Source organism: Pollachius pollachius, assembly GCF_949987615.1.
Source record: "Pollachius pollachius genome assembly, chromosome: 6".
NCBI lineage: Eukaryota > Metazoa > Chordata > Actinopteri > Gadiformes > Gadidae > Pollachius > Pollachius pollachius.
Window position 1 is genome coordinate 19,488,426 of NC_136939.1, and position 26,108 is coordinate 19,514,533.

At 45.0% G+C, this 26,108-nt stretch overlaps 3 protein-coding genes across 3 annotated transcripts; 1 reads left to right on the plus strand and 2 right to left on the minus strand.

Annotated features, from left to right (window-relative positions):
• Window positions 1–848: 848 nt before the first annotated feature.
• nfrkb (nuclear factor related to kappaB binding protein) lies at window positions 849–14,344 on the plus strand (the record flags this gene model as incomplete). The annotated part of the gene is made up of 27 exons (XM_079738273.1): window positions 849–1,064; window positions 1,287–1,424; window positions 1,517–1,718; window positions 1,851–1,978; window positions 2,378–2,552; window positions 3,183–3,281; window positions 3,381–3,454; window positions 3,549–3,633; window positions 3,919–4,117; window positions 4,578–4,689; window positions 4,790–4,916; window positions 5,121–5,198; window positions 6,002–6,078; window positions 6,208–6,254; window positions 6,352–6,415; window positions 6,891–7,065; window positions 7,481–7,587; window positions 7,894–8,017; window positions 8,380–8,459; window positions 8,722–8,906; window positions 9,324–9,606; window positions 9,866–10,045; window positions 11,393–11,744; window positions 12,134–12,540; window positions 12,821–12,927; window positions 13,483–13,618; window positions 14,204–14,344. The coding sequence occupies exons 2-27, from the start codon at window positions 1,299–1,301 to the stop codon at window positions 14,342–14,344; spliced, it is 3,870 nt and encodes a 1,289-aa protein (XP_079594399.1). The 5' UTR covers window positions 849–1,064; window positions 1,287–1,298.
• Window positions 14,345–14,540: 196 nt separating this feature from the next.
• On the minus strand, window positions 14,541–19,603 carry tmem45b (transmembrane protein 45B). The gene is made up of 6 exons (XM_079738274.1): window positions 19,490–19,603; window positions 17,892–18,125; window positions 17,267–17,476; window positions 16,733–16,917; window positions 15,741–15,883; window positions 14,541–15,089 (listed from the first exon to the last, which is right to left on the minus strand). Exons 2-6 carry the CDS (start codon window positions 18,079–18,081, stop codon window positions 14,984–14,986), a joined length of 834 nt encoding a protein of 277 aa, XP_079594400.1. The 5' UTR covers window positions 18,082–18,125; window positions 19,490–19,603; the 3' UTR covers window positions 14,541–14,983.
• Window positions 19,604–20,384: 781 nt separating this feature from the next.
• gng8 (guanine nucleotide binding protein (G protein), gamma 8) lies at window positions 20,385–23,460 on the minus strand (the record flags this gene model as incomplete). The annotated part of the gene is made up of 3 exons (XM_079737810.1): window positions 23,394–23,460; window positions 20,885–20,984; window positions 20,385–20,513 (listed from the first exon to the last, which is right to left on the minus strand). Exons 2-3 carry the CDS (start codon window positions 20,966–20,968, stop codon window positions 20,385–20,387), a joined length of 213 nt encoding a protein of 70 aa, XP_079593936.1. The 5' UTR covers window positions 20,969–20,984; window positions 23,394–23,460.
• Between the last annotated feature and the right edge of the window lie 2,648 nt (window positions 23,461–26,108).

The following is a 26,108-nucleotide window of genomic DNA, read 5'->3' on the forward strand; positions in this document are numbered from 1 at the left end:
ATTTGATTCCAATGTTAGCAGTTGAATAAGCATAAGCTTATTAACTAATACATACATAATTGAGTTAAAATGCAATAGAAGGGCGTCAACATGTTCAAAGAACGAAATAGGTCAAACGTAAATAATTTGGTCAAAATCTATAGCTAGTTAGAATAAGAATATACGAATTTATGAAAAGGGGGGCAATGGAGAGAGACCAGTGCTGCGGTAAGCCTACCTCACTTGCTAGAACCAGGTAAGGAGGAACCGTTAGGTGTTAATTCATCATCCTTCAGCTGAATTCACGGGTTCAATTACGTGTTGCTGTCGACTGCATTGATTTCAGTTTCCAGTTTTACTGTCAAAGTCAAGCCAAGTTTACGTTCATATACACGCAAACTATGGCCAACAATATTTTGACGAACTATACTGCCCATTTTTGGTCGGTACATCCAGCCTGCTAAATGGTAAAAGGACTGCATTTATACAGCGACTTTTCTAAACAGTCAAACCGCTTCCCAATATCGCCTCGCATTCAGCCATTTCAGACACACTTTAACCCACCGACGGCGGCGTCAGCCATGCAGGGCGACGGCCCGCTTGTCAGGAGCAGTCAGGGTGAGGTGTCTTATTGAGAGACACCTCGGTACCCAGCTAGGAGGAGCCGGGGATAGAACTGTGTAGCTCCATGGGATAGAACCAGCAACCTTCAGTTACCAGCCAACCCGCCCTACCTCCTGGGCCACATGCCGCCAACCGTACGACCACAGCAGCTGAATGCAGTGTGTGTACTTCCCATGCTGACCCATAGGGGCGGTAGAGCCTCACTCCACTGTGTTTATCATTGGAGAAGAAGACGGTGGTATGGCGGAGAATCCGCTCCTCGAAATGCTCTGTGTGCACTACTAAGATCATTGGAGGAAAAATGTTTTATATTTACGTTTCGCTTATTCCACGTTTGATTGTGAATGCACATTTATGTAAACGTTCAGCCTAATATGTTGTTGAGGTTGAATAAGAAAACGCCGCGACACTGAGCTTATTCTAGCCTCTTTACTGTGGAAGGTTTTTTCTGCACGGATCATGTAAGTATGCCAAGCTAAACATTTATGCAGTCTTGGCTCTGCTTTATTAAGTAAGGTTACTGTTTAATTCTACAGCGTTTGGGGTTATTAAGTTAACAGGGTGAAACGTAGATGATCGGTAGCTTGGCGAGTACTTGGATCAGATCTGGATTGCCTTACGTAGTGACTTGGTCATTTGTCCCTATTTAATGCCTGAGCAACTTTCTGTCTTCCGTCACCCAGCGAAAGGGCAGCATGGACGACCTTGCACACATACTGACAGACCCGCTTGGCACAAGGGAAGAAAGTAACGGGCAAATCACAGAGGAGTGTATGCTTGGAAACTGTCGGGTGAGCCTACCCGAGGATCTGCTTGAGGACGTGAGTTACTCGTCGTCTAATTGCTTTGTAGAGCTTGTGAGCCACTGAAATGTTGATATATTCTAAATACGATTGTACGCTGTGCCCTGCAGCCTGACGTATTCTTCTCAGTGATGAGTGAGAGCACATGGACTGACGTGCTGTCAGACTCCCAGAGGCACCACCTGCGTCAGTTTCTGCCGCAGTTCCCAGGGAATAACGTCGCTGTGCAGGACAGTGCCGTCAGTAATCTGTTCAACAATCAAAGCTTTAACTTTGGAAACCCCCTTCATCTGGCTCAGAGATTATTCAGAGGTGCGGCCTATTAAATATAATATAATGATCTCACTCGCCAAGTGTCACATAAACATACACACAGTTCTATATAACTATTTGTTCGGGGAGTGTTTATTAATTGTGTTGTTTTTCTTGTATCATTTAACCCAGATGGCTACTTTAATCCTGAGGTGGTGAAGTACAGGCAGCTGTGTGCTAAGTCTCAGAGAAAGAGGCGTCTGTACTCTCTACAGCAGTACTACCACAGACTACTGAAGCAGATCCTTGTTTCCAGGAAGGTAAATGACCGCCAACACTTGTTAACAGTAACAAGTGCTGTGTGCACAAAAGTGGTACAAAATTGTACTACTGTGGAAATGTGATCGATCTTTTTAAAGAACATAGCCGCCATTTGCAGAGTGCTACTATTATATATTTTTTTCTACTTTAAGATTACACTTGATATTAAGAAGCTTTTTACTATTGCCTAATTTTCTATGAAGTACTACCTATCTATGACCTTATGTTTGGCAGTTTACGTTGTTTCTGTGCATACCCGTATGAATTTATGTTATGCTGCTGGAAAAATTGAATTTCTTTTGCGATCATTAAAGTATTAATATCTGGTTGTTGTTGTATTTGCGACATGTGAATGGTGAACAGCGTCCTCTGTTTTTGTGTTTTCCGTTGCGCGGCAGGATCTCCTGGAGCTAGCCGTGCACAGTGGGCTGGACGTGCCACAAAAGCGGCCCCTGAACCTTAGGGGCCAGCTGGAGCCGCAGGAGCCCAGGATCCGCAGGAGAGTGGGCCGCATCCTGAGGGAGGTGAAGGCTGAGTGCGGGGACAGCAACGCCTCCTCTGACGACGACGGAGGTGAGTGGTCGCCGTCAAGTCCTGTTCGTCTGCTTCAGGAGAAATCAAATCTATTATGTTGAAAGTGGGGTTGAAGATGACGTCATGCAACTGAAAGGGGTTCCTGATTGTACCTTGGTTTTATGCAAGATTAGATTCATCTAAAAAATACTTCAATCTTAATTGTTTGCATAGTACCTTTAATTTATAAGATAGACCCTTGATATTTAAAACCTATTTTGAGAGAGAGAGAAAGAGAGAGAGAGAGAGATAGAGAGAGAGAGAGATAGAGAGAGAGAGAGAGAGAGAGAGAGAGAGAGAGAGAGAGAGAGAGAACAAGTACAGTACAACAAAACGATCAAACCAGACCATGGAAGGTTGTGGAAAGCTATTCAGCCTTTGTTTTAGAGGACATAAGATGTCATGGTAAAGTGTGCCTCTTTCAACAATCATGAACAAGGCTGACAAAGGGAAGCTTTTAATAAAGGTTTTCAGATTGAATGCCATTATTTGGACAGCATTTAACTCTCCTGCCGCTCTTTATGTGGCAATGCTTCACTGTAAGTTACTTTGTATAGGAACGTCAACAAAATCGGTAAAAAAAAAAAGTGTTACAATCTGAAGTAGTGTTATGGTGCCTTGTTTTTTCAGAGTCATGGCCTCCAGCGCCTCAGTCCCCCTCCTCTCCCACCACCAGCCTCCCCCTTCGCGTCCTGCCCAGCCTCTCCACCCAGGACATGAAGACCACCGGTCAGTGATGCCTCGCCCTCGAGTTGGAATCAAAACTCCACCATGTGTCTTTCTTTCTCAAGCACATGTATTTACAGAGGGTTACCTTGTTGTTGACAGAAAAACCTGAGCTAGGCGTGCAGGATTTGAAGAGCATGCTCCAGAGCCACAGGGAGAAGAGGAAGAGGCATCCGGTAAGTAGCGCTAGACGACAAGGTGGCCGACGTATGTTCACCTTTAATATGCAGACCCTCTCATTCCTCATGTTCTACGACCTTATTCCCCCAGGACCACCCAGACCTCGTCACCTCTGACATCCACCTGGGGAACATGCTCTCCAGGGTCAACATAGGTCGGAAGGGCTCCACTGTGGGTAAGTAAACAATAACAACTCTATGTTTATATTTAGGGACTCAGACTTGGAAGTGAGGCGACTAAGTCGGCAGACACAAAAATAAAAGTTATAGTGCTGCCTGCATAACCTAGTGCAGTTGTTTCTACAACAACAACTGGGCAGAGTAGCAATTAGAATCAGAGCACCGATTTCTTGGTAGTGGAAGCATGATACAGTAGTTACAACATCAAACATATGTTAACATCACACTTTGATGTTGGAGGAAAAATGTTCAACCTCGTCGTGTTGCTCTGCCCCTCCCAGCTCTGTTTGACCTCGCTTTGCCCAAGAAGAAGATCAAAGAGGAGAGGAGGAAGAAGAGGTTGAGGACGACAGTGAAGCTGGAGGCTGAGGACCCATGTGAGGCCCTCATGACTTCCGATGCCGCGGCTCTATCGGCCAATCACGTCCCCTCTCTCCCTGACACGCCCACCCCACCGCCACTGGCCAACGTCAAGGAGGAGTGAGCTGCCTTCCTTTACTCTGATGTTATAAACAGTATTATGTTCTATGGACCGATATTAACAAGCGATATCGGTTGCATACACAGTGCTGTATAGTTAATTAATACAGTGTAACATAGACACGAATTTGACACACACACACACACACACAAATATACATATATATATATATATATATATATATATATATATATATATATATATATATATATATATATATATATATATATACATCAATAAATAATAAAGGCAGCATTATATTGACTATAATAATTTACTGCAGCATTGAAATTCTTTTTGAACATTGGCCTACTTAATAAATTCAGAATTCAGTAAATAAATCACAATTATAGGAATATACTCTATTCATATATAGTGTTTCTAAAGCCACTGCCTTTTCATTATTGAATAAGGGAACAACACAGCAAATGTAGGTAGTAAGAAGTTGTTGTGTTCCAGGGTCATTGAGGAGTGCCAGAGCAGCCCCGCGGTGGTGGAGGAGATCTCCATCAGCTTCTTCAACCTGCTGGAGACTATCATGAAGACAGAGAATCTCTCCAGTACCTCTCTGGTAGGGGGCAATGCCAGACACCCAGATATGCACCTGTAATGTAAATGCTTAAATTTTAGTGTTTTCTGTACCTTTTCTTTTTTTCTTATTTTATTTCCAGCTCGAGGAGAAGGTTCAAACATGGCAGTTGTCTCCCGCCACCTCCCTCAACCCCTGGTTTTCCTTTGCTTCCTGTTGGTCGGAGTTAGTACTTCCCGCCCTGCAGTTCCTCGCTGGAGAAGCCAAAGGTCAGCCGGTTCTGTTCCTTCTTTCACTTTCCTACCCCTGTAGATTATCCTATTAACCGCAATACATTTCACCCTCGACGTACAACCGCTCAACCCCTGGTGGCGGTGGCTCATGGTAGCTTTAGCTTCTTAATGTTACGAGCTGCGCTGCTGCTCCTGGCTCAATGTGTTTGATTGTATTTCCCCCTGCTGGTTGTATCCCAGATGGCATGATGACGCTGCCCACCGGCTTCTCTCCCTACGTGGAGTTCGGGGATCAGTCCCAGCAGTGGAGGTGGATCGGTAAGCTGTTTGTTTGTTTGTAGCACTGCTTCGTAACAGTTGTGTACAGTGAGTGTTGGGAGAGGACTTTGACCCTCAAGAACCTCACCTCCTCAGATTATAAAAAAATAGGTAAATACATAAGCAGTGGCTCAGCAAAGAGTTCCACTGCCCTGTTTTTACACAATTATTATTTAAGTCTATGGCCAGTGGAAACTGTATAAAGAAATACTCAGCAACACTGCGTATGGTCCCAGTGTGTTTATTTAGCAACAAAATATCCCCTTCCCTTAAAGGTAGGGGAAATTAAAAAAAAACATATTCACATAAGAATCGTGATTCTTATCTTCTGTAATTCTGACACAGAAGAAAACACAACTTTTTCCCAACGTCCAAAAATATATTTATAAATGAATAAATAAATGCCTGCGTGTTTACATTATTGCAATCAGTTGATTAGAATGATCAGTTGATCAGTGATAACCGAAGGATACAACACCCTAATAATAAGTCCTTATACTTTATTTACTGAACAATATTTATAATATTTTTATTATTTATATATTATCCATATAGTTTTTTCTATGATATTAAATTGATCTATTTCAAGGATTAAATCCCACATACACCCGCAGTACCCTCAAGTACCACCAGTGGTACTCGTAGCACAGGTTGAAAACCACTGACCTCAAAGACCTTCCTATTGCACTATTGTTCCCAGCTTGTGGTCGTAAATGGTTGTTGTTATTTCACCCTTGTTAATGTTTGATCAGTTGACAGAAAAAAAAACTTTGTAATCTTATCCAACGATCCTGTGTTTTTAGGGCCCAGTCTAGATGCAGAGAAGGACCTGAGTGCGTTGTGTCAGCTGTGGATCGATTCCAAGGACCTGGTGGTCAAGGTACCACACTCAACATTTGCCATGGAGCATCTATGGGAGATATCTATGGGAATATAAAATATAAAAAAAAACCTGATTTCCTATGACTTTCCCCATAAGTATTATTCAATAAGAGCGTCTCTTTCACAGATGGAGCATGAAGACCTATCGGAGATAACCTCCCCCGTGCCTAGGGTGTACGTATCCTGGGTTACAGCAACACTCCTATTCAATACAGTCCTATGTTTCAAAGAGCATGAGCAGTGACATGCCTCTTGTCTTCCCGTATCCCAGCAGCTGGACGGACTACGTGGTGCGCCCCAGCACGGGAGATGAGAGACACGTCTTCCAGATCCAGGTTGGGAATGTCGGATTTACATTTTACATTTAGACGTTTAGCATACTCCTTTATCCAAAGCGACTCACAAGTGAGGCTGAACAACCAAAGCAGTCAGAGTGACTACCAAATTTCAACGGGAGTTTCTAAAAAAAAAAAAAAAGAACAGTTGGGCAGAGTTACAACGGAGGTTTCTACTAACAGAAAATGTGAATAATGATACACAGTCGAAAATCAACTCGACTGCTCAAACAAAGAGTCCCAGACGGCTGAAGAAATGTTCTCTGAAGCACCGCGTCACGATCGCGTCATTGGATGAATGGGGTCCTGACCAGTTGACCTTCTTGGGTTAAGTGATCCTCCTTCCTGGCCTCAACCAAATATTAGGGCCTCTTTTAGACAGGACCACCACCATGTGGAACTTGTTCTAATGCGTTGGCTTTTTAATTACATTGACCTAAATGGATGATCACAATAACAACTGTTGTCCGTGCAGGAACAACAGCGCTACGACCAGCCACACAAGGCCTTCACCTTCCGGATGCATGGCTTCGAGTCGGTGGTGGGGCCCGTCAAAGGGGTCTTCGACAAGGAGATGTCCTTAAACAAGGCACGGGAGCACACCCTGCTACGGTCCGACCGGCCCGCCTACGTCACCATCCTCTCCCTGGGTAAGATAGGATAGTGGAGCGGATGAGGTACTGCCTTCCCACTGTTACTACCAATCTCTACCCCCGTTTTGATGTAATATTTTTGTTGTGACTATTATGTTGAATCTCATCTATTCTGTCATGTGATTTGGAAAAGTGGAATTTCGTTCATGAATCAATCATGTTTAATCGACACATCTTTTGGTCAAGGCATCCTTACCATCGCTGACCGGTATAACTTCCTGCTCCCTATTGGTGTTCTGTACAAACGGAGTCCAATTGCCATCTAAGAAACTCACAATTTGAACTAGATTCTCTTTTGTTGTTGTTTTCATATTTGGGCAAGTGCTTCAAGTGCTGTCTATGAAAAACAACCAGCTTCCTTTCTTTATGTCTTTCTGTATTTCTGGATATGTTCCTCTGCTGTCGTCCCCAGTGCGAGACGCAGCGGCCAGGCTTCCAAACGGAGAGGGGACACGGGCGGAGATCTGTGAGCTCCTGAAGGACTCCCAGTTCCTAGCCCCTGATGTCACCAGCGCCCAGGTCCGAACCACTTTGCTGTGTGTTGGATTTGGATTTGTTTGAGCCGATAAGAGAAAGGCAATCACGGGAATAGTTGTACAGGAAGTTAAACAGCAGGATGCTTCCGCTCTGTATTCTATAAGTCACTTTGGATGAAAGTGTTAACTGAATGACTAAATAGTAATCATTTAACATCACATACACACACTCACTATTTTTGAGAGGATTTCGGTGTCTTGAAAGCACCTTATAAATGCAGTGAATTATAATGAATAATTATTATAGAAATATATAATATTCAAATTAGTTTTCTCTGACATTTTGTAGGTGAACACCGTGGTGAGTGGGGCGCTGGACCGGCTGCACTACGAGAAAGACCCGTGTGTGAAGTACGACATCGGACGCAAGCTGTGGATCTACCTGCACCGCGACCGCAGCCAGGAGGAGTTTGGTGAGACACATCAGAATAGGATCAGATAAGATGTGCTATCATTGATCCCAGATTGGAAGTGACGCTGTCGCAGCAAAAGTACTGATGGTAATATGAGTTGAAAACGTGTATTTGTATACACAATAGGAGTACGACAAAGGTAAGTGCATAATGTAAACAACAGCCGTGTCAGTAGTGGTTATCAACTGACTATATCTATCACTCTTTATTGACTTAAATTGTTTGGGTCATTGTGAAATATTCCCAGACAATATGTTTTTAGGGAAAACTATTTGCCTATGTAAGTTGACATAGGCAGGGCAGGCAAGCACCATTTAGTCTTCCAGCACCTGTTTCCCTGATTCCTCCCTTCTGTCCTCCAGAGCGTATTCACCAGGCCCAAGCCGCCGCAGCCAAAGCCAGGAAAGCTCTTCAGCAGAAACCCAAACCCGCCCCTAAACCGGTGAGCACCAGAGCCTCCACGAGGCTGCGGTTTAGTCTGCATGCTTTGTGATTCACACGCTAGATTGTGCAGCACGGCTGCATTTCTTTTCATTGCATTCTGCCTAGTTTTGTTTTTTTGCGGAGGAAATCCGGTCGTACCGCTTTCCCGTATCTTTTATTGTTTATGGCAGTTTGCGATCTGTAGTGGTGCTGTGTGTTCTTCCTTACTGAGGCGTGAACATGGAGTCACATGGCATAACAAAGTAATGATGACGTTGCAGAAGTCTGGGAGCAAAGAGCCAGGCGGTAAGACCCAGGGCTCCCTGGAGGGCGGACTGGAGTCCAGTCCCATGTCCCCCATCCCCACCACACCCACCACCCCTGGCACCCCCAAATCTCCCCTGCCCTCCAACGTGGGCACCCCCACCAAGACAGGGCTCCCGGACATGGTGAAGAGCAGCCCAGGGTCGGTGGAACAATAAAATACTCTTTACATAATAAATGAATAATAGATATTAGGATTTGGTTTCTCAAATGTTTCTCGTTTTCTTTTTAAGTGCTAACACACGTAGGATTGTACTGCAATGATGCTACAGCGATGCTATTGTCTGCCCTAGTTATGCTAGTTGTGGTTTGTGTTGCCGGTAGGCCACCGTCTGCTACAGCTGTGCTACGTTGGTATACACTCAAAGCGATCTATAATACAGTTGTGCTGCAGTTATACTTCAGCTGTGGTACGTTGTGCTAGAGTCGGCGTGGGCTAGCTATAAGAGCTGTGCCACAGTTACGCTTCTGCTTTGCTTCCGCTACGCCCGAGTGGCGGGTGGCAGCACTCCTCCTCCCTCACCCGCTGCCGCTGTGTCCCCCCCTCTCCCCCCTCCAGGGTGCTGCTGGTGGCCCCTCCCTCCATGCCCCAGCTGGGCTCCCTGCTGCCCAGCAGCCAGGCTGTCTCTGTGGCCGCCCAGCCCCCCTCCTCCTCCTCCTCCTCCGCCTCCTCCCACCAGCACGCCGCCCGGCTGGTCAGCCACCTGGCGGCCGGGGCCCTGCCCCAGGTCCGCATGGTGTCGGCCCAGCCCTCGGCCGGGGGCCCGCAGGCCACCCTGCTGCACCAGACCGCCCACCAGATCAGGGTGCCCGTCTCCCTGGGAACCAAGGGCCTCTCGCAGGTACGACCCTCAAGGCGAGCGTGTCTATTTCGGCGGGGAGCGTGCTCTCCAGGGGAAAGGGTGGTCGACGCCGAGCACAAAGGGTCCCTCCACCCTGACAGTGTCCTTGAGCCAGAGGCCCACCCTCCTACCTTCTCCTAACCGACCCGTCTCCGTGCTCTCCGTCCGGCCCCGTCCCGTCTCTGTAGCCACTAGAAGGGTGCGTCCCCTCAGGACTCCACAGCACCGTCGCTAATGCTAAATAACGGGTGTCTTGCAGACGGTGGTGTCCCTGCCCCTTCGGAGCCAGGCGGGCAGCAGCCCCGCGCAGGCTCCCACCACGCTGTCGGTGTCGGCCCTGGCTGTGGCCAAGCCCCGGCCCGGGTCCCCCGGGAGCCCGGCCAAGACCCTGGTCACCCCCGCCCTCCTGCAGGGCATGGCCGGCCAGAGCATCAAACAGGTGCCCCCCCCCCCCCCATGTGTACACAACAGACTGGGGTAAAGGAGGAGGCCCATGAAGATAGCAACCAGTGGGGGGGAAGGTCTTCATGTTTCACCCATGAAATCAGAGGTCCTTGTACTGAACAACATGCTATCACTATAAAAAATATGTCATTTGAATACCCTCTCCTTGTGAAGCCAATAACAAATGATCTAATCATTAGCATTAAAATGAAGAACGTAGTGTTTGGTGTTTCACATAAATCGTAATGATAATATTGCCATCCATTAGTGCAATAATGAAGTCGTACTGCTACAATGCTTTCAAGCTGATAGAGTGCTCTGCTCTGTTTTTAACTCTCAAATAAGCGCACTGGTACACGTGGGTCTCTGTTACTCATTGACGCAGTCGTCAAGCCAGTGCTTAGATATTATTTTTCCATTATGGTTAAAGTCCCTTTTTTTAGGTTGTGAGAGGATATGACCCAAGGTAACTTTGGTCTTTCTCCTTTCCTCTTCTGTTTTTATTGTCTTTTTGCATTGGGATGCAAATCCACTCAGCGTCTCTCCTCACTGCATACCGTGTGTTTTTTCTAAAGGTGTCCATTACCTTATGCTTTGAGAGACTGTCTAAAGCGGTGTTAAGGCTGTTCCTTGAGCCACCCGTAAGCCGCTACATTTGCAAGTGAAACCATTTGGCCATGTTACCATTTGATTATGCGGAGAGCCCACGGCTCTCTGCCTCTATCCTGCCCACACATTTCCTTCTTCGTGGATTTTGCTCGATTCTTTGAATAAGTCCATTAGTGGGTTGAGCCATGAGCGTCCCCGAGAGAGGTCAACTCTCTCTAGATATTTGGATGGCGGTTTTTGCTTTTATGGAGGACTGGGAATAATATGTAAGGCAGTTGTCGCAGGTCGGAATCAAACCCGGGTCACTACGTGGCGTAGCTGCTTGGTTAGCATACTGACGTGTAGATCCACATGCTGCCCAAGAGGATTCTCCGTCGATCTCATTCAATTTTCTCATGTATTTCTATGGAAATTTCAGCCTTTATGGACGGGACTGTGAAGACCGACGGGAGAGTGTGTTGAAACCGATGGTCCAATGTAGCATCAGTCTCACAAATCAGGCGTGATTAACATTTCGCTACCTATTTGTTCCGACCTATCGTGTTGCTGGAGGCAGGAATCTGGTGGCGTGATTAGCTTAAAGCAAACACAAACCCAGCTAGTGCTTCACACTTCTCCCGTGGGTAGGCGAGCCAAAACCTCAGAAGACGTTCAACACGGGGGCCGGTCCGTTTGTGCCTCAGTTCTCATGCGTGTGTTTGTTGTTTGTTTGTGTGTCTGTTTGTACCTACAGGTGTCCATCACCGGCCAGCTGGGCGTGAAGACGTCCGGGGGCGGCGGCGGGATCCCCATCACGGCCACCAACCTGCGGATCCAGGGCAAGGACGTGCTGCGGCTGCCGCCCTCCTCCATCACCACCGACTCCAAGGGCCAGACGGTGCTGCGCATCACGCCCGACATGATGGCCACCCTGGCCAAGTCGCCCGTGGCCACCGTCAAGCTCTCCCCAGACTTCCTGGGCTCCGCCGGCCACGGCGGGGGGAAGAGCATCTCGGCCACGCTGCACGTGACCCCGCCCCACTCCTCCTCCGCCTCCTCCTCCTCCTCCACCCTCTCCAGCCTGGTGACGGAGGCCGGGAAAGCCGGTAGGAAAACATATCCATCATCACGACTATCAACACAACATGGGGGCGTGGGGTGGGGATAGTGTAGGGTCGAGGGGGTTTACTTCCCAGCTGAAAGGTACTTGGTTCAATCCCCGATGTCCACCTGTAGCCTCACACCTTAATCAAAATGGCTCTAGGCTGTAACTGCCCCTTAGTGATCTATATCTGGATTCAGATCATTAAGGACATTTTCATGGAAGCATCTGCTAACAAATATAGATAATAAATAAAGCGAAGCTCATGTTTGTGTAAGCCATCAGGCTCTCCAAAGAGAGGAGGGTCTCCGCACTTAAGCCTGAAGAGAGGAGGGTCTCCGGGAAACAAGGAGACGATGACCCACGGTAACCATGGAGCGATGCCATTCGCAGGTCTCAAGGCGGGCCACGCCTCCTCCTCGCTGCTGAAGGCGGGCGCGGCCGACACGGCCATCCGCCTGATGCCCACGCTGGCCGTCACCGTGGGCGACCAGAAGGCCAGGACCTTCTCCACGCACGTGTCGTCGGCGTCGGGGGACTCGAAGGGCGCCGCCACCATCCGCATCATGCCCGGCCTGGGGGTCATCCCGCACAAGCAGGGCCAGACCATCACCATGACGACCATGGCCGGCAGCAAGCCGCTGACGGTGTCGGCCGGCCCCGGCACGGTGACCATGGCGGCAGCCGGTGCCCTCGGCGCCAAGGGGATCACGGTGTCGGCCTCGCCGCTCACCATTGGCACGGCAACCGGCACGGTGCGGCACGTGCCCGTTACGGCCACGGTGGTGACCACGCAGGCGGTGAGTCGGGCGCGGTTTGGAAGAACTTAAATGATGGCTATTAGGGGATGTGATGATGTTTGATTAAATACCAGCTCAACTGTTTCACTATATGCAACGGGTCCCCTTCCTAGCCTAGTAGTCCCGATTGTTAAATGCATACCCCCGATGTTAATACACTCTCTCAAGGCTAGGGTGTGGCCGGGCCTTTAGAAGAGGCTGGGTGTATCTTCTGTGTCTGATAATCTTATAATGCAACGTGATACCCGACATAAGACCTGTCCACCTCCGCCCCCCGCAGGGTAAGCTGCCCACCAGAATCACGGTGCCTCTGTCCGTCCTCAACCAGCCGCTGAAGACCAAGAGTGTGGTGACCTCGCCCATGGTGAAGGGAAGCCTCAACACCAGGTGAGCTCACAGGAGACGGTGAGCCCACTCCGGCTTAGCCCATCCCTGTCCACTAGGCTCAGGCTTAGTCCACACACTCATGTGCATATTGAACAACAGCGGCCATGAGCACGTTGTGGCAAAGAGGTCAGCATTTCCCTAAAGTTTCACCTGTCCACACAAATGAGGAACAACAGAGTTGCAATCATCTCCAAGCTCTGTTCTCGGTGACCTTAAGTGGTGTTTTTTATGAATAAGAGGCCAAAACCCAGAGAAAAAAGGCTTATCCCATTCCTGGCCAAAAGGCCTCCGCCACTTAGCTACCGTTTAGAACAAAGATAGTCGAGATGAAAATGTTATTTGTTTACCCTAATAGACATAAGATTAAAGTGAATACACAAACTGGAAAAGTATACAGCTCAACTGAAGTTCACCCCCTCCCCCTCACCGTGCACATATTTAGAACCAAGATGGCCGCTAGGCGAATAGGTAAACGCGGCCCCATAGACTCAGGCCTGGTTGTGTTGTGTGCGTGTGCGTGTGCGTGTGTGCCTGTGTGTGTGGCCCTGTGTGTAGCCTCAGCAGCCTGGGGAGGAACATCATCCTGACCACCATGCCGGCAGGCACCAAGCTCATGGCCGGGAACAAGCCGGTCAGCTTCGTCACCGCCCAGCAGCTGCAGCAACTGCAGCAGCAGGGCCAGGCCACGCAGGTGAGGCCGCCTCACGTGACCTGGGCTCACCAGGTCATTTGACTTGACTCGCGTCATGTGACCATGTTTATGTGGCTGGGTTACATGATGAACTGTTTTGAGCCGTTAAGAACTGTGGGGCTTCTGTACTTGAAAGGTGCTGTATAAATGTATTTGACTTGCGTACACAACTTTTACACGACGCACACACGGATTTGCATCATGTGACTGGATTGCACCACCTTTGTAGCATTAACTAAAAAGTTTGTACCTAAACTTAACCTTTAACCTTTATTCAGCCAATGCTTATAACGACACATAAGCCACCTCATAACATAGGTTTGTATGATATCATGCTTACAAGATAGTTAGACAAAAAAAAGCTTGCGCTTATAAACTAATTAAGCAGTATATATTAGCTCGTGCTTATATGTGACTTATACACACAAGCTATATCAAAGGTTACAACGATCGAAGCTAGTTTATAAAACAATCCATGATTACGCTTACCAGGTGCTTTAGAAAACCACCCCCGCCTCGCTGTAGGGGCAGACCTACGTGATACAATAAGGTGCTGGAGTCTAAACCTGTTCAAACCTCGTCCAGGTCCGGATCCAGACCGTTCAGACCCAGCAGATCCAACAGCACGTAGCCACGGGATCTCCTAAATCTGTGTCCTCCGTGGTGGTCACCACCGCACCCTCGCTGAAATGTCCGCCGGACCCCTCGCTCACCCCTCAACCATGAGGCCCCCCCCGATGGAGATCTTACTGAACATTTCAACAACCTAGTCCACTGGTTCATTTGTGTACATGTTCTGTGTGTTTTTCAAAGACCGTTCCTTGGATAATTTATGTTCAACAACATTTAATACACTTACTCAGTTTTGGAAGAAATCGTACAATAAGGACAATAGACACTGTTAATATAATTGTTATCCTTGTTATGTCTGTACAATGCTAATAAATGGCTTTGCTTTGTGAGTCGTTGTATGTGCTTATCTGAAATAGGATAGTTTATCTCCAACATGAACTCCTTATCCAAGTAGTTTATTGTCAAATGTGCAGTATGACATAATTTCAGGATTTCATAAGATATGGCAACATTAGACATAGTAATCAAACCATAAAAATATGAAAAAAGGTTTATCTTTTTAGGTCATTGTATTGCCTAGCCGAGCTTTTGTCAATTACCATGTAACAGTGTGTTATAGTTTGTTATCAGTTCATGGTAATTCGTTCCAGTCTTACATTCATTAAGGTATTCAGTTGAACATTCGTACATTGTAAAATGATGTACAATTTACATAACAGTAACTAATAATCACATTGAAAATATATATTACCTGTTTTAAATATATGATGGATACAAATACATTATCACTTGTTACTCTTCGTCCGTGTCGTCAAGCAGTGCCTTCTGGGAGGAGTTGGTTGTGTTACTCAAACCAAACTCCACGCTTCTGCTCTCTCCAGACACTCTTTTCACAATTCTGTTGAAACAAACAATTATTCTCTAGCATACTGAAAGGTATTAATAATAAGCTATTAGACAAACTACCTAATAAATAAATTAACCAAAGACTTTGAGATATTTCAATTCAGTTAATATTTAACATCAAAGCATTTTCGAATAGTCTCGTTGATGTATGCTAATTCAAATATATACATATATGTGTGTGTAAATATATATATATTTTTATGTGTATGTATATATACATATATATCTACATTATTTGTATAATATATATACAGTATATATAATATATCATATATACATTATATATATATATATATATATATATATATATATATATATATATATATATTTATTTATTTATTGCCTGCAAAACATGAGCTTTGAACTTGTGTTTTGAGATGCGAGGCCAATACGAGATAGCCGGTTTCACCTGTATTGTGACAGACAAAAATAAACTACCCCTTTATAAAATACCATTTGTAAATTTGTAAAACTCAACGTTTATATTTGCCAATAGTTCAAGTCCGTATAGTATCTGGTAAAAGGTAATTAAGGGTAGTAAACCCCCAAATCAATTATTTCCGTTGGCAACCTCAAGAGTTGTGTGCAGATTTCTGTTATCGTTGAGCCATTGACACTGTCATGTTATGTCTGTGCTACTTACGAACAAACCAGAAGGGCTGCAATGCTGATGATGAGCAGGGCCATGGCTACGTGCCAGCAGAAGCACATGGTGGTGAACATGACGTTGTTGTGCAACGTTAAATCCCACTTGGGTCCACTTAAAGGGAACAGCACACATCCAATCTGAAAACAAGGTAAAGGAATAGTTACGAATGAATAACCAGGGACAGGTGGGATTTAGCGTCAGACAGTATGTGCAGCTTGATGCTAATGTTTTAGTGTGACTGGATGTTGATTTTGGAACTGAAATGCATGAAGGTGATGAATCCTGAATAACCGGCCTTACCAGACCAGTATGTCAGTGCTCATTGTTACAGTTGCCACATTTCAGCTGATTTTGAGGCTGTATACACCAAAAGTAGTACTCAAAGTACACAAAAAAAAACCTTGCTTATTTTGCAACAGATTGCAAGGTAATGATAATTAAAAGATGTTGAGTTGTATTTAAGGGGCCGCTATTGGACCTTGCTGTGTGATGCTGATCGGCCCGCTACAAGCCACTTCAAATCTAACCTTTTATGACTTCATCAATTGGACTTTTGACTGTCACTACCGGGTTACCGTTCCAGTGGGATAAATTTACACTGTAGTGACACTCTAGGCTAAGTGACCATGCAGGGTAAATCTACACTTTTGTGACATCACAAGTTAACCCATTGATCCTATTGCAACACTATAGGCTAGGAAGTGACTATATGGTAAATCTACGCTAAAGGGACTAAATAGGGCAAATTGACCCTATGGCGACATCCCAAAGGGGGAGTGTCCTCATCAAAAGGGGGAGTGTCCTCATCCCGAGGGGGAGTGTCCTCATCACAAGGGGAGTGGCCTCATCAAAACGGGAGTGTCCTCATCGCAAGGGGGAGTGTCCTCATCACAAGGGGAGTGGCCTCAACACAAGGGGGAGTGGCCTCATCACAAGGGGGAGTGTCTTCATTACAAGTGGGGTGTGTCTACGTGTGCTTCCAGTACCTGGTAGAACCAGGATCCCTGCAGGAAGAAGAGGCAGGCCAGGGACAGCTCCAGGATGATGTTGTCCCTGAGGAACACCTGCAGCATGGCGTTGGCCGAGCCCGCGAACACGGGCACCAGCAGCAGCGTGTGCACGTGGGCGTCCAGGAGGGGCCGGTTGTGCAGGTGATAGTAGAACAGGAACCCTGAACAGACACGGGGAAGACAGGACATCAGGGATACCCCAAGAGCTTTGACTCAACTGTGGATCTACTGTGTGATAAGCTAATGTGTTTTTTTTGCCATTTATAATACTGTACTATACTGTACATTACAGTACATTACAGTACAGTATGTACTGTATACTGCTATACTCTACTATGCATGGTATACTATACATATATATCCTACTATACTACACTGTACTTGAAGATATTAAACCATAATATACTGTACTATAATATATTGTACGGTACAACCGTACTATTCAGTACTACCTCCACAGTTTACTATAATGTCATATGATACAGTATGCTATACAACCATATACCGTACCTTCAACAAACAGCGCCAGAGAGATGGACATCCGATCTATGCCGAGGGGAATGGACTTCATCAAGCTGATGACGTTGGCGAAGCCGGCGATGCCGAAGAACAGGTACATGGTGCTGTGCTGCCAGTTCATCAGCTTCACCCACGACCCGCTGCTGTGGTCGTAGAGCCGCGCGTGGGGTCCGTCCACCACAAACTGCTCCACCATGATACCTGCAGCCCAGGGGGACACACGGGGAGACGGGAGTCAGGGGGGAAGGGGGTTTGAGGAGGAGGACTGAGTTATACGAGCAATTTAGACTTTGCTTTCGGCCCCTTTATAGGTCTTAACAATTCTAGAACTTCTTATATTTTTTCATGTTTTTACTGCTCACATAGTTTTGATTACGTTACCATCTGCCCATGATATCAATATCCCAGCCAGTGTATGGGGATTCGCAGCACGTTGATTCAATTGTGGATACAAATCCTTGTGGTCTTGCGGTTGTTTGAAAAATACCTTTATTAAAAGGTGATCAGGTATCTGTGGCTCAAACGTTTACGGTGACCCCATATGTAAATGAGGTGACCACAAGTGGGGTCCTGACCCACCGGTTTGGAAACCCTTTAGGTTAAGAGGCCAACTAACCGACAAATGCAGCAAACATTGTGAATCCCCCCTCGACATATTCCATCTTCCTGAGGAAGGTGGGCGCCTTGGGTCGCCCGGCGGTCTTGCCCTTCCTCCAGTGGTGGCATAGCGTGTGTTTGACGGCCAGCCACAGGCCGTACAGCAGGAAGAAGGTGCCCGGAATGGCATGGCCTCCAAAGTTGGCCATCTTTTACATAAGCCTGAAAAGACGTCACACCAATCCCCGAGACCCTGCGATGAAAGAGGAAACCATGGTTGATATCATAATTCACACAAGACACTTAACTATATTAGACAGCTTAATCTCTAAAAAAACGACCTTGCCTCTCGGGAGCGAGGAGAATTTCAGTTTTCAGTTAATTACAATAAACTCTTTAGGTTTATTCTGAGTTACGTTCAAATACAGTTTTAATGATCTCCACCACAGAGGGCAGCCTGGCAATCAAAAAAAGCATCTGTTCTAAAATCTGAATGACTTTTCACATGTAGGCATTAACCAGCCAGGGTGAGCACTCCCAGCCTGGGTCATGAACGCTGATAAGGCTGTTGCTTCCTTGGACGGGGACAGGGACTTTGAGTTTGAACCGCCTAAGGTTGGGTCCATTATGCAGTTCAAGTCCCCACCATATATGAAAAAGATTAGGCAACAGAGAGGTGAATATGTTAATGAGGCCCCCCCAGGGACCCCGTTTTGGAGCGTACACAACAAGCAGAACGGGGGTAGGATGCCAAGAGCCAGAGCATCTTTAAGCTTGATTTCCACAAGGAATACATTGCTTAAGGTCTATTTTAATCATAACATGCTCAAAGCCTGCACCTGATCCACCAGACTTCCAAACAAAAGCTGCATTCATTCATTCCCCAGCCCTCAATTCATGATGAGGAGGATGGCACACCTTAACAATGTTTAATTCTGAGTCATGTGGTGTCTTTTAGACGGTGCTGTGTTGTTCCGTACACACTGACAAGCTGACACTTCCTCGTTTGTTTTGGAAACACACAATTTATTCAAATTGAATGGGATAGGATTTTCACAACTATAGAAAGATTTATTTTCTGTTTCTTATAAACACCTAGAAGTATGCATCAATTGTTGATACCTTTACAACATTAATAAATAATAATAATAATTAATGATTAGGTAAAATAAGATTGCATATTTCATAATTTGGTTTATTTAATGGTTTCCTTCTATGTGGTGTCCCTTACCGTACTTACTGGAATAGGTCAGACAAGTCAGACAAGTTTATCTGGATTATTCCCGAGTTACATGGTGCTCAGAGAGGGTTACATTGTGTGATTAATTGTCAGCTTTATTTAGAAATGTTCTCACATTTCTAAATAAACCAGCTTTTATTGTGTTGGTTTCTGTTTGGTTAAGTTATGTTTTTTTAATAAATAATTTAGAAATTATATGCAGGAAAATTGAAAAAACTCTCTGTTCTGTTATATTTGCCCCTTATATGTATATGTATATTATATCTATATTTTGTCATAAAATCCTATCACTGTCATCCCATCTCATCCATAAAACAAAAAGTCCTATTTAGATCTTGACAATTTTGATCATGGCACAAAATAAATACATGCACTACCTTTTCCTTTTGCTGCTGTATCCTGATTGGTATGAGTGTCTCTTACAGTCCTGGCAGGTGAACGCGTGCATCAGGTCTAGTCGGTTTTACCAGTGAGCACGCTTGTTGAAAGCTCCAGGCGACATCATCCCATAGCCCCGCCCCTCATTTACATTGCTGTTCTGCGACACTCGAGGTCTTGTGAGAAACGTACTCACAGTCAAGCAAATCAAGGGCGGCTCTACCTGTGCACATTAAGTTGAATGCATTTAAATATGAATACAATAATTTACATATGGAGCATATCTGATACAAAAAAACAGGTTCTCGATGGGTTTCAAGGAAAAGAGCCAGTGATGTAATGTTTATTTCGCAACCATGATATCTTCAGTGGATAGGAGTTAATGGATAACCTTGAAATGGGCAGTATGTCGATCAAGAGAGAGAGAAAGAGAGAGAGAGAGAGAGAGAGAGAGAGAGAGAGAGAGACAGAGAGAGAGAGAGAGAGAGAGACAGAGAGAGAGACAGAGAGAGAGAGACAGAGAGAGAGACAGAGAGAGAGACAGAGAGAGAGAGAGAGAGAGAGAGAGAGAGACCGGGTTTTCAATGAACTTTACACCCATTTTACGGACCTTTTTATTGCAGCAATTTTGAACAACTATGAACACCATGCCTTTCCTCAGCGGACAAACCCCATATGCAAACAATAAGCATGGATCTACTGGAGAGGAATACAACCCGACAAAAACCTCTTACATGTATCAAAAAAACAATTCACTCACAAAGGTTTTATTGCTAGATCTAGATACTAGAACTGTGGGTGGGCGTGGGGACCAAGATAGGTGATGAAGACGAAGGTGTGTGTGGAGCCTAGGGTGACAAAGACTGGGGGGGGGGTGGGGGGGGGTGAGGAAGGCTAGAGGATGGCACAGAAGAGCTTCTTTTCTCTGAAGGGGTTTTCGGCCGAGGCCATGGGGTTGACCAGGGGGTCGTCCTTAGCGTTGCCTTCGCAGTACGCCATCAGCTCCGCCGCCGCTTTGGATATCTGGTGGGAAGGGGTGAGTGTGTGTGTGGTGGTGAGCGTGTGTGTGGTGGTGAGCATGTGTGTGGTGGTGAGCATGTGTGTGGTGGTGAGTGTGTGTGGTGGTGAGTGTGTGTGTGGTGGTGAGTGTGTGTGAGGTGGTGTGTGTGTAAGAGTTGGGGAGTTTGTGTGTGTAGAGGGATGAGTGGGAGTGTGTGAGTGGAAGGTTGAGTATTCACGTTAATGTTGCAAACATTAAAAAAAAAACTATTAAAAAAATCAACATTATTAGTTATTCCCTCCTTTAACCTAATGATTATCCTGAAATGTGATTCATAGATAAATATTGACCTAAGTATTTGAGAGCGTTTGAACGGCATGACGCTGATACTCACCATCATTCTCTCAATATTGACCTCCAGTTTCAGTTGTTCAACTGTCTTACGGGCGTCTGCAATCTTAGCCATGTTATTGGACATGCTGAGAGGGCTCCACCTACAGACCACACAGAGGATGAATGGGGATTGATATACACATATACAATATCTAGGTCCAGATCTATATATCTTTATATATGTATATATATATATACATTATATATTTGTATGTACCTTTTTAAAGCACAACTGTACTACACTATAGTATCGTACTATACTATACACCACATTTTAATCTAGTCCACTATACTATAGTGCACTACACTACAGTATACTTTATACAACACGTGAAGATATCCCACACACATCTTTACTTGCCCTCACAAAGTTGGCGTGACCTTAGACAACGGGCCAGATAGATTATGAAGCTGAGCAACACACGTCATGGCCACAGGCCAATAACAACCAAAAGTTGGGTGCCCCAACTTTTGGTTGTTATTGGCCTGTGCCCCCCCCGCCCGCCCCCCCCCCCCCCCCCCCCCCCCCCCTGCTGAACACAGGTTTGCTTACATCAAAACATGGCACATTTCACTTTAACCAAAGGTCAAACAGTTACAGGGCAGGATTCCACGATACCAGAGGCACGTCCAGCTAAGTATGCAGAACATCACCAAGATATCATCGTCATCATCATATCACCTAATATGGCAGACAACTCTCAGTCCAAGCTATGGAAAAACACAGCTCCTTCTTGGGGAGGAGCCACCTGCATAAATATGCACACACATCCTAGATCAGTGGACAATTGGAGCCGCTCATCAGACGAGTGGTTCGAATCTCCCTGTACCCATACCTACTGCAGACTGTACTTTCTATCTTACTTAAATAAACAGTACCCTCAACTGAAGCCTCATCCTTGAAAAGATCAAGGCAAACACTACAATCTACTATTCTATACTATACTATACTATACTATACTATACTATACTATACACTGCCATACTCTATCTACTATACTATACAGTACCATACTCTGCTCTACTAAACTATACTGTACCATACCATACTATTCTATACTGTACCATATCATACTCTCCTCTAAAAAACTATACTGTACCATACCATACTATACTATACTAAACACTTCCATACTCTCTGCTACTAAACTATGCTGTACCATACTATAGTATCCTATACTCTACCATACAATACTCTACTAAACTACACTGTATCATACTGTACTATACCATACGATACTCTCCTCTACTAAACTATGCTGTACCATGCTATACTATACTCTACCATACGATACTCTCCTCTACTAAACTATGCTGTACCATACTATGCTATACCATATTATACTATACCATAAGTTACTCTCCTCTACTGAACTATATTATACTTTACTATACCATAAGTTACTCTCCTCTACTAAACTATACCATACTATACCATAAGTTACTCTCCTTTACTGAACTATATTATACCATACTATACTATTCCATTCGTTACTCTCCTCTACTAAACTATACTATACCATGCTATACTATACCATAAGTTACTCTCCTTTACTGAACTATATTATACCATACTATACTATACCATTCGTTACTCTCCTCTACTAAACTATACTATACCATGCTATACTACACCATTCGTTACTCTCCTCTACTAAACTATACTATACCATGCTATACTATACCATTCGTTACTCTCCTCTACTTAGCTATACTGAGCCATACTCTACAGAAGACAGAGAGTGCCAACAAGTGTTTACGGGGGTGATGTCGTAGCGCTGGGAGCATGTTTCAGTTTGCTTGTTATTTCTGCTCTTTAGGTCTCAGCTGGAAGTGGTGCGCAGTGTCTCTGAGGGGAGGGAGGGAGGGAGGGAGGGAGGGGAGGGAGGGAGGGGCTGGCTGCTGCAGATTTCCCCGGGGGAGGGGGGTGGGGGAGATTGCTAGAAGGTAAATACACCTAGCAATTATCCTCTGTAACATTTTGCTCTGTCACACTTTTCTCCTATAGTTTGTGGAATGAATCCACCGTGACAGATGAAGGATGAGAAACAAAGAGGGTTGGGATGTCCCTGGGCAGTTGTGCATAATCTGGACTATAATTTAAAACTTTAAACTAAACTATATCAATATCAAATAAGACCTGTGAATATAATATCTGTGCATAGCTGTCCGTGAAATATGAACTCACAGATAGTTACGCTTCTGTGAGAGATAGCTCTGCATCAGTCAGCTTTTACAAACTGGTACAAAGCGTCAATCAACTAGAATTGATAATGCAAACTCAATAATCAATTACCAAAGTCATTATTTGATTCATGTCATTTGTCCATATAAACTATATTTAAAACATTCAGTTTTCAATTAAGCTGCCAATCTTACACCCCAGGGATAACAAAAAGCATCCATCTAAAAGACTTCATATGAAACACCCAAACGAAGGGAACACTGTCCACTCATCGAAATAACAAATGTAAAAAGGATGAAGCAAAGTCATCGTTGTCATCACTTACCACAAGACTGACAGCAAGCGCACACTGCTCCTCACTCACACATGCGTCCGTCGTGTGGCTGGGTCCCTCGACCCAGCCCAAGCTCCAGGTGAAGCCAGATGAGCCACCAATGGAGAGGAGGAGGGCTCGGTGTGTGTTTCTGTGTGTGTGTGTGTGTGTGTGTGTGTGTGTGTGTGTGTGTGTGTGTGTGTGTGTGTGTGTGTGTGTGTGTGCGCCTGTGTGTGACCTCCTGCACCAAAGGATGAACGCCAGGGCGACAGGCTGTGTGTGTGATGTCAACGTGTGTGTGTGTGTGTGTGTGTGTGTCTGTGTGTGTGTGTGTGTGTGTGTGTGTGTGCGTGTGCGTGTTTGTGTGTGTGTGTGTGTGTGTGTGTGTGTGTGTGTGTGTGTGTGTGTGTGTGTATGTGTGTGTGTGTGTGTGTTTCGGGCTCCATCCCTCTATCTGTTTGTGTTGTAATTGGAAAAAACATGGATGGCGTTTTTACCATTCAGCGACTTATAACTCATTCCTTGATATTATTTTTTATTATGTGTCTATGTGTCGATTTTTTAAAATGCTTAACCATTTTTTCCATTTATTTCCTTTTCTAAATTAGGGTCACAGCAGGGATAGCGGGCAATAAGGCCTAATGAATTATTAAAAATAAATCAACATGGATTCTACGAGGTACTAAAGCGTGTATAACATGCTGCAGTGTAAGCTTGTGGTTCAGGTGTTTGTCTCCACAACCACCTGTCTGCACTGTGATACTGTTTCAACCAGCGGTGGCACCATCCTCTCTCACGGGACTGAACCACAAACTGTTTTTCAATTCTCCTTTTTGTGTTGTTTCAAACACACAGAGCGATAAAGCCGTTACAACAGATAGATTGTATTGTGGTGTTGTGTGGAGTCTAACTAAGGGATTTGAATGCTTATCTGCTTTTCTGTTGATTCTACCTCTATTTTCTTAAGTACATATGTCTGTCTATCAATATGTCTATCTATCTATCTATCTGTCTGTCTGTCTGTCTGTCTGTCTGTCTGTCTGTCTGTCTGTCTGTCTGTCTGTCTAGCTGTCTATCTGTCTATCTGTCTGTCTGTCTGTCTATCCACCGACCAAAGTACTGACCTATATGCATGACTCTCTGTCAATCCATCCGTCTGTCTGTCTGTCTGTTCATCTGTTTCGTCCATCGATTTCATCCATCGACCTACCTTCCAACTTTCCGACCTCTCTGCCCGTCTGTCTATCCATCAAATCGTGGGTCTTTGTGTTATTACCGTTTTTCTTAGTCGCTTTGATACATTTCTCAGGTCAGAATTGAAATTTGCAAAACAGTAAGTGCATTTCTTAAAACAATTCGTACAAATAGCAAAACACCATGGATTTCATGCAGAAGACAGTCTCTTGCTCAAAATCCTTAGTTCGTTTCTCAAAAGTAAATATCTGTGTCAATGAACATGCCAGTGCCATCACAATGAAGTCCTTGTGTCATTGTGTATGGATAAGACAGTCAAATTGCTTAGTCATGTTGTCAATATAACAGTGTACTCTGGAAGGATGTTCTGATGTAAACTATGGCTAAAGTTTTGAAGACAATTATTGTAAATAGTAAGTTACACCTTAGTGTATGTGGGAGATTGATTGCAAGAGACTGGACAAGATTCACATTAACGCTTTGACTGTTTGTACTGTAATTTGTTGACAGACCATGTCATTGCTAGAAATGTGAACATAGGAAAATCTCCTTAGGGTAAACTGTACATGCATTGCTGTAGGAATTGCAGTGCAGTCTTCCTATACCTTCTGACGTTCCTGTCTGTTGGGCCACAAATGCTCATGCAGCCTCACTCCTCTTCCTCTTCTTCTTCTCTCTGGCTGTTGACCCCGTCCAATTCCTTGTCCTTCCATTGTCAGACGTTGTAACATTGTGTTGTGCTCCAGCTATATATATACTTGCCAGTTCATGGTTCAGGAGATGCACCTTTGAGCTATTTCAGTAAACTGGTTGATCGTTGGTTGATCTAACACTTCGCACATTTCCCTTCTTTAGAGAAAGTCAAGATTCACCTGGTAGCAATTTACCAATTCAGGACAGATTTAGAAAAAAAGTCTAATGGAAATGTATAGAAATATGCTTGACATATTATGACAACTTGTTCAACCATTTTGCATGTAAAGACTTATGCAATGAACTAATGCCTAAATGTTGTGGGGGTGAGACTATTCAATAGAGACCCATTGCAATACATTTTGATCAACAAGACATAAGCAATTGATAATGTAGAGAATTGTACATAATCATTCGCATGAATGTACCAAAGCATTTGGAACTTGTTCAAAGAAATGAGAAACTGCTATTTTGATGTGCACAAGTGACACAATGATGTGAAGATTGAACAGGTAGTTTTGAGAATTTCAATTCTGATCTGAGAAATGTACCAAAGCGACTGAGAAAAACTGTATTGTGTGTTTGTGCGACGAACCTGCACAGCATGCCTTGCGGTGCAGGTGGTTCCTCCAGTGTGGCGGGTGTTGGGTGTGTTTCCAGATGCCAGCGGGGAGGCAAGTGGCCGCGTTGTGAAGCTTAATGTCAGTTTCCTCATTAGCATTCCTCCCCGTAGCCCTGGCTTATTTATAAGGGGGAAGTTACCGTAAAAAGGAGAGCTAAGGCTGCTTCCTTAATGACGGTACCAGTTAGTAGAAGTTAAAGGAGAGCTAAGGCTGCTTC

What these genes read in the sequence shown, in the direction of transcription:
- tmem45b (XM_079738274.1), bottom strand. Translation starts at nt 18,081, where the DNA reads ATGGCCAACTTTGGAGGCCATGCCATTCCGGGCACCTTCTTCCTGCTG. An exon ending in TCTGGCGCTGTTTGTTGAAG is followed by an intron (nt 16,918 to 17,266) that starts GTACGGTATATG and finishes GTGTCTGTTCAG; the next exon opens with GGTTCCTGTTCTACTATCAC. An exon ending in AGGGATCCTGGTTCTACCAG is followed by an intron (nt 15,884 to 16,732) that starts GTACTGGAAGCA and finishes CCTTGTTTTCAG; the next exon opens with ATTGGATGTGTGCTGTTCCC.